This window comes from Bidens hawaiensis, unplaced genomic scaffold (genome assembly GCF_021521415.1).
Source record: "Bidens hawaiensis isolate Kalapana, Puna unplaced genomic scaffold, B.hawaiensis_p1.1 tig00028462_1, whole genome shotgun sequence".
NCBI classification, from domain to species: Eukaryota; Viridiplantae; Streptophyta; class Magnoliopsida; order Asterales; family Asteraceae; genus Bidens; species Bidens hawaiensis.
Window position 1 is genome coordinate 184,614 of NW_027494644.1, and position 8,452 is coordinate 193,065.

Sequence of the window (8,452 nt, forward strand, 5' to 3'; positions counted from 1 at the left end):
TTATGTACGTGATATGCTGTTTGTTTTAATATATAAACAACTTGTATATAAAACCTAAAAAGCTATATCATACAACATTTTCACAAAAACTTCCACGCCGGTTCTTGAGAGCTGTCTCATGCCGCTTCTTCATGTGCCTTTTGAGTCTCAAATGCGCTTATTGTAATTGTACACCATACTCACCTAGTAAAAAGCGATACACAGTGCCCGATCATATAAAGGAATGACACTACATAATTATATTTTAGGTTTTCTAATTAACAAGTTGTGCCCTGATTGTATTACACTAATTAAATCCACCAAGTCAACTACTCAATTAAACATGTAAATCCATCCGCAATCAAGCTATTTACGACTCATTAAACCCATTAATCATGACCGTCATTACAACCCTTTAACTAGAATCTAGATAATATGTAGGTTTCAACCTTACCCTATTTTAGCCCATTATCCAACCCGACCCTCTTAAAACCGTAAACATTCACATAAAATGAACCATCCATAAAAAAAACAAGGCAAAAACATGGTCCAAAAGACAGCATTTCTCAACAATAACATCAAGGGCTGCATTATACATGATAATTCATAACCAAACCCATCTTCATTTCAAACGAAAAAGAACCACACCTATTTGTAACTCTTCATAGGATCCGCTACCTTGCCAGTCCTAGCATCGGTCCATGCTTTTGCAATCGTCTTCTTCATTTCATCATCACCTTCCTCATACATATTCTGCACAACCACCATTCACTTATTTTAATCCACCATAAGTACACGCAACAGAAAACCAGGGTAACCAAATTGGGAAGGTCATGTTGGGTTCATCCATTTTGATACCTTTTTGTTAAAGGAATCATTTCAGTCTGATCCCAATTACTTAATCCAAATTGATATTTTCTTTTTTAAAATGGCCTGTTTTATCCTGAACTCAATTAGACACGTTGCGGCCAGGCTTAGATATATTTGATTACAATACTTAATAGCAATCAGCTATAGTTTTTAAATTTATAGAGATGTTTAATACAAATTCAATAAAGATACAAATCCTTTTTGACCAGTTTTATTAAGCAAAGTTTTTCAAACGGTCAGATAAGGTTGTAAACGAGCCAAGCCGCTCGTGAACTACCCAAGATCGGCTCACTAAAAGCTTAAGCCTAAAACAAGCTTGAGCTGGCTAACAAGACGAATCGAGCTATTGTCTATATAACTTTTATTTAACATATTAAATATACAGCAATTATTATATATAAAATCAATGATAAAAATAACTAAATAATATATTATGTTCTATATAAATATATAAAAATTATAAAAATTATAATTAAAATATATATAAAAATCATTACAAATGTATATAAATTAATTGATATATAATAAATGAGCGAAGCTAGAGCTTTAGAAGTAAAACTCGAAAAACTCGAGCTCGAGCCTAGTCGAGCTCCGCTCGGCACGTTTCATTTAGTCCCCTACCAACAAACTTAGTTAAATACAATTACAAAATTTAAATGAAATCATTTATAATATTCTTTATAAAAAAATTATTCTTTATAAAAAATACTTGTTAGAAGGTCTTACACAACAACAATACAACTCCATTTCTATTTATATACCAACTTTTTGACCCATTAAAGATAAACCATAAAAAAATAAGCCACTTATACCTTCATTAAATCCATAATTCCAGCCATTGGATCACGCTCCTTGTCAAGACTTGGCTTAATCTAATAATTAGAACCAAAGAACGGGTACGTTATATCAATAGCTAGTGAAGATAACAAGTCATTATTTGAGCAGAACAAGTCAAGTAGTTAGTTAGTTATTTACCTTATCCTCCTTAAAGTGAAGATCCAACCAATTACCCTTTGAAGCCTTTACCAATGTGATGATGACTTTTGTGGGTTTAACTAACACTTTACACTTCTCGGGTACGATCTCCTTGTTTAGCTTTGGGATCGCACATCTGTAATTTTTCCCTTGGACATCATGAAATTTCACATCAACAGACATGGGATTGAACTCGGTTTGAATCTTTTCTTGGTCAACTCCCTCAAGAAAAACATATATCTGAAACAATCATGAAACCAAACATATTAAGGTTTAAACATATTTGCTTCTAAGAGACATGTAGAGGTGGCAAAACAGTCCAATTGGGTAATGGGCAAATAAATAAGTTTCAGTCAAAAAAGATTTCGGTCGGGCAGCAGACTTAAGGGCGTAAACGATCCAAGCCGCTCGTGAGCTACTTGAGATGGGCTCGATAAAAGCTCGAATCAAATAAACTCCAGTCTAAAAATAAGCTTGTTTAATAAACAAGCCTGAGCTCATGCGCATCGTGACCTAAACAAGCCTATTATTTGTAAACTTTTAAACAAATTGCACTTTCCTACGTTTATGTACATAGCAATTTTCACTTTCCGTCCTTAAACTAAGAAAATAACAGAAATCGTCCTTTATGTTGGTATATTGTCACCATTTATGTCCTTTCTCCAGACGAGCGTTAGTTTTTTCTGTTAATCAGTCATGTGCCTTGCACATCACTGCACATGAGGGCAATTTTGTCCTTTCAACTTTCTAGAGTAAGGACTACAACATTGTTCACTATTGCATCTCCAATTAATAATCAAATGTGTTAATATGATTTCAAAAAGTTTATACTATCTTTTCTAATAAAATGATTTATGGACTTTAGGTAACTCTCAACCCGTTTAATCCATTTTAGATTTATAAGAAGAGGTACCGAAAATCATCCAATTCATAATTAAACAGGTACCCGAATGAAGCATTCATTCATAAAAGAGCATGAAAACGATGAAGAGTAAAAATGGTCTTTCATTTGAAAGCTAACAAAAATAAAGAATATATAGTTATATACTCACAAGTGGCAGATGAATACTCTAATTTACACACCCACCTTGACTTTGTCAGCATCTTGATCCCAGCTAAAAGATCCAAGCGTAGTGTATTTCAATGCTGGTTCAGCAGCCACCTTTACATTTGTTTGAACTGGAACTGGAACTGGAACCGGAGTTGGAGTTGGTGCAACTGAAGCAGCAGCAGCAGCATTTACTTCCTGGATAAGTCAAAACAATCAAATATAAAGAACAGAACTGTTACACTTCACAACCTCAAATTTTAGACCATTTTTGCGAGAATTTTCATCATATGGCGAGAATCTCACCGGAATCTGACCAAAATCTTGCAAAAAGGTTTCCAGATAGGGCTGAGCACGGTTCGGTTCGGTTCGGTTATTAGGCGAAGATTACTCCGTTTTTTTGAATATAAAACCAATCGTTTTTCGGTTAATTTTGGTTTCGGTTCGGTTATAGTTTTTTTTTTCCAACATTGCAAAAAAGATTTAAAAAATAAAAATGATGACTTTAAGCTTGTAAGAACGTATTAGAGCACCACATGCCATGCTATCAATAGCGGTGCTATAGCGGTTAGCGGCCCGTCTGTAAAATAGCGGTCAAAATAGCGGAACCGATATTTGCGGCGATGTTTACCGCTATTTGACTACCGATATCGGTTTTACCGGTGAGTTTATTAGTTCAATATTTTTAACCCAAATTTGTTAAATTTTTTGGTCCAAACCGTTACCTTTTTTTAGCCCATAGCCCAATTCCATTTTATTTAACCTAAATCAGATTATTATTGAACGATTAAAGACATCGAAGATCAGATCTTGTTTATGAAAAAACTAACCGTGGTTGAGATGAGCATGTCTTAAATTAAAAATATTGTTATTTTGTGTTTTGAACTGTTGACTTTTATGATTTTGGTATTAAGACTTAAGTATTAATATTAGATAACTTTTGGTGTTATATACACACACACACACACACACACACACACACACACACACACACACACACACCGCTATCCCACCGCAATAACCGATATCTCAGATATCGGCCATTGACCGATATCCGCTATTTTTTGGCATTAACTGCATAGACCACATGTATATTGAATTGTATAAAACAATATAGGCGCTTGTTATGTGGAACCATATACTAATACAAAGTTGCTAGAGTAGTAGAGCTTAAAAGTATTCAAAAAAATTGTTATTAAAAAACAGTAAACGGACTTTTGATAACCTTGTTACATGTAGCTCAAGCTCCATCTAATTGAGAAACTCGTACTACATACAAGTAACTTCAACCACATGTGTGTGTTTAATCATAATCCTCAAAATTAATCAGGATTTATTAAAAAACTCTTAATTTCGCACACATCAATCGTAAACCCTAACCATACTTATATTCAGTCATTCACGAAACAAAACGAAATTTGTAATTTCACACAAATAACAACAGAATGAAACAAACTAACTAATAATAACCTAACCTTCTGGAGGTTGCTAATCTCAGAAGCAATGAGAGAAATGACACGTGGCCTCTTGGCAATGGATTGAAGGTGTCGGAGTTCTTCCAGATCAAGAGACAAATCATTCGCCATCGTAATCTTAATCTTATTCTTATTGTTGATACAGCTAATTAATTAATTAGTTATATGTGTATGTGTATGTGTATGTGTATGTGTATGTGTATGTGTATGTATATGAGCGAGGCTCAGGAGGTTTAGAAATGGCTAGAAACAAACACTCGTTCCTTCCAGAATGATCCTGAATCCTCGCTCTCTAATTTTCAATGCCTATTTGGGCTTCAGGCCCATGTCTTTTTCTTATTAAAATTTGCAAAAAAAGAAAAAAAAAACGGTTCTGGACCTAACCAAACGGTTCCTTCCCGGAACCAGACCCGACCCAACCTTACTTGTAGGTACGTACCTGGCTCTGGGTTTCTACTTTCTCCTTGGAACCGGTGGAATCGGTTCAACCAATAACCGGTCAAAACCTGACCCAACCTGAAACCCGAAAAAAACCCAGCCAAATATCCGAATATCCCCCGAACCGGTTCCTACCCAACCCGGTTTTGACTTTTGTTGCCGGAACCGATTCCTTCCCATTCATATATTTGTATAACTCATAACCCAATTTTTCTATTCTCATTACATATTTGCACCGGATCCTTACCTTGTTTCCGAATTCACTTAACAAGAGAAAAGAAAGCTTTTTTCTTTCCTTTCTATTATACCTTTTCCCACCTCTTCTTTTTTTCTCTCTTTTTTTCCTTTTCTTCCCGATTCTTTTCAACTTCTTTCTCTCTATTTCTATTCTTTTATTTCCTTTAATAAAACTCAGGGACACTTTCTTCCTTACACTGTGTTCCCGAGTTTCATTCAAGGAGAGAAAGAAAGGATGAAAAATTAGGGGAGAAAAGAAAGAGAGTGAAAGGATAATATGTCATTTTATTTTATGTTTCTGAGTAAAGAAGGATAAACAGGTAATATTATACACAAATATTTTCTCTCATAATCATAATTTCAATTTAGAGGAATGAATATAGGCTTAAATTTTCCATTCTTTTCACTCTTTCCCCTCGTATCTCCTTAAAAAATCTCTGAAACATGACTTTTTTTTTTATTTTTTCCTCTCATTTCCTTCTCATCCCCTCATTAAATGAGACTCGGAAACAAAGGGTAAATGAAACTCTAAAAAAAACTTTTTCTTCCACCCCTTTTTTTCCTTTTCTTCCCCCTTTAAATGATACTCGGGAACACAGTGTTGTCGAGTACTGGCCTTCAATCGATTTTCCTTTCCAATAAGAATGTAAACGATCAACCTCCCTTCCCATCCTCGGTCAATTTAAGGTATTATCCATTGTAAGCGATACACAGTTTAATCAAGTCTTGATTAATCAGTGTGTTAATTGATTTAGGGTTTTACACAATATTGAATGTGTTCATTCATTTAAAGTTTTACACTATATGCATATCAATGAATTTATTGTTTTGTTATCTTTATACTGTATAAATATGTTTAGGGTTTTAAATGATTTATTGTATCCATTATTGATATCCAATGTTTTCTCTTTTTATTACATTTACTAGGTTATTAACTCGTATACGAACACGTGTGGAAATATTAAAATTTTCACAAACACATGTCATTTGAAAGGACAACATAAATTGTTATATGTTATTCGGGACGACAACATACTTTAAGTTGTAAATAATATTTGTACGAAAACAAATGATTGCGAAATAGAAACATAAACCCAAATAACATTTAAATTACAATATTTGAAAACATAATCAAAAGTTAAAAATGTAAAATTCATAAGCTACTAAAAAAGACTTTCTTATAAACCATATTTATTCTTTATTTGTAACTTTGTCTTCCTTGGTTAATGTAATAATTTAACACCACTATTCGCTCTTGATAAAACTACAGAGAGTTGCCTATGTGTAAACATCGGGTCTCTGAGATATATGTCAACTCTTACTAGAGATTAACCTTGACTTTTGTTAATGGTCATTGCAAAACAGACTACAACTGGAAAAAACTATCTTCTTTTCAATTTAAATGAAAGTTTCTTATCTGAAAGTGTTAGACCACAACGAATTATATAAATGTGATAATCAGTATTAGTAACTGAAATAACTTTTACTTCAACAAAACGTCTTCCCAAATTAATTACTCGCAACCTAGTTCCATTACACAAACCGTTCTTCTAATCCATAATCCTTAGTAACATTATTAGCCCACCGTCTTTTAGAACCAATCTATGAGTCAAAATAATTTTGGTCTTTTTTATTTTATTTAGCATAACGTGTTTATAAAAATTTTAGTTCAAATAAAAATGTAAAAAAATAATTGGTATTATCTTACTTAATAACAAAAAAAAATTGATTTTTTATATGAACCACAACTAAATTGTGAATTTTGTTGCTGAGTATGGAAACAATATAAATTGAGTAAACCAAATATAAGTAAAAAAAACAATGGAGAAGTATCTTTGCGCCTCTAATTAACATAAATTGATTCGTATATACATCTTAATTAAAACATATATTTTAATTGGTTTTAAGAAAATAAAATAGTATTGGATAACTGAAAATTATGTTTCGTATCATTTCTAAAAAAGAAAGGTATAATGTAGTTCACAATAAATATATTAAAAATCGCTTATAATTTTTTGTTACAAGTGCCTAATTTTTAATTAATAACATATTAATTTTATTTAATATATTTGAGTTTATAAAAAAATTATATTTTAATAAAATATAGTATATTAACGTGTTTAAAATAAAATGGTAGCGTTCAAAATGCTAATAAATAGTTCTCTTGGCGTTGAAGCTGCATGTTTACAAAAAAATGCATTTTTAAAAAACATTTAAAGGGTAACTAAAAATATTAAAATGCCTAACCGTTTGAATTACTTCTCTTATTGGAAGACGTTGATTGACCAAACATTACATTTTCTTTAATTTTGAAGACATCTATAATAGAATTTAATATGGTTAGAATATGAAAAGGATGAACAACATAAATATAAAAACAGAATTTTATAGAGCATGATGTTTCAATTTTGCCGACTTAATGTTGTATTTTAATACACAAATAAAAAATAAGAAAATCGGGAAACCAAATACTATTAACTTTAGTGACATTTGTAAAATATTTATATTTGGTGTTCATAAAGATATTAAAGACATGGAAATTAGAAATAATACAAAGGAAACAAAAATAACACAACTTACTTTACTAGATATGAAGACTATCGGCTAACTTGAATTGACAAAGATGATCAAAAATTCATTTATGTAAAACTATCTAACCCAAAAATATATTTCTAGAATAGTAGTCCATGTTACACAAGAGTTGAAAACATATAAACAATTATATAAATATAGACAATCATAAAATTTCAATACTAGCATACTAAACCAACACAAATATTTAACATATGTTTGTAACCAAAATATTAAACATTTAGATTATGTACATAAAAAGTTAATACTTACACAAACTTACTATACACCTAAATTAAAAAACCAAACGAAGACATGAACATGTTATAATCGTATAGCCCACCATCAACTTCTTCGACATTTCACAAAAAAAGTCATTTTGCTTCACAATCTAAAAAGCAAAATAAACCATAGCAGCCTGATTAAATATACAACTAAAGTCTTAAGGTATTATGAGTTTCATTTCAACATTAATAAATAAATAAAAGTATATTTTGTTATAAATTATTTTGTAATTAAAATTTTGTTTTATTTCGATTCAAAGACCTTTCATTAATAAAGTATAATAAAATAATATAGAAGCAATAATGGTATATTTTATCGAAGCAATAAAGTTTTATTCTACTAATTTCACTAATTATAGAGGTAGGGTACCAAAAAGACCTAAATACCCTTAAGAACTACCCGCGGGTAAGAGGGGAATCCCTTATACGTCACCCGCGAGGCATATGAATCATCCGCATAACTCAGTCGAGGAAGAACACTCTTGAGTCAACATGCGGGAGCATCCTGGCACCCTCAGAAGTCATCCACAGGATGAGGTATTCGTCCGCCGAGATGACCAGGAGGTAACGACCTA

General features: G+C 31.9%; 1 protein-coding gene across 1 annotated transcript; it reads right to left on the reverse strand.

The window, feature by feature from the left end:
• Window positions 1–480: 480 nt before the first annotated feature.
• LOC143577099 (uncharacterized) lies at window positions 481–4,467 on the reverse strand. Its single transcript, XM_077061032.1, has 5 exons — window positions 4,348–4,467; window positions 2,912–3,070; window positions 1,825–2,064; window positions 1,662–1,721; window positions 481–732 (listed from the first exon to the last, which is right to left on the reverse strand). Exons 1-5 carry the CDS (start codon window positions 4,456–4,458, stop codon window positions 628–630), a joined length of 675 nt encoding a protein of 224 aa, XP_076917147.1. The 5' UTR covers window positions 4,459–4,467; the 3' UTR covers window positions 481–627.
• Between the last annotated feature and the right edge of the window lie 3,985 nt (window positions 4,468–8,452).

Excerpts from the sequence above, each read along its gene's own strand:
- LOC143577099 (XM_077061032.1), bottom strand. The coding sequence starts at position 4,458 with ATGGCGAATGATTTGTCTCTTGATCTGGAAGAACTCCGACACCTTCAA. Across the intron at positions 3,071-4,347 it reads AGATTAGCAACCTCCAGAAG|GAAGTAAATGCTGCTGCTGC; the intron begins GTTAGGTTATTA and ends TGACTTATCCAG. Across the intron at positions 733-1,661 it reads GAATTATGGATTTAATGAAG|AATATGTATGAGGAAGGTGA; the intron begins GTATAAGTGGCT and ends GTGGTTGTGCAG.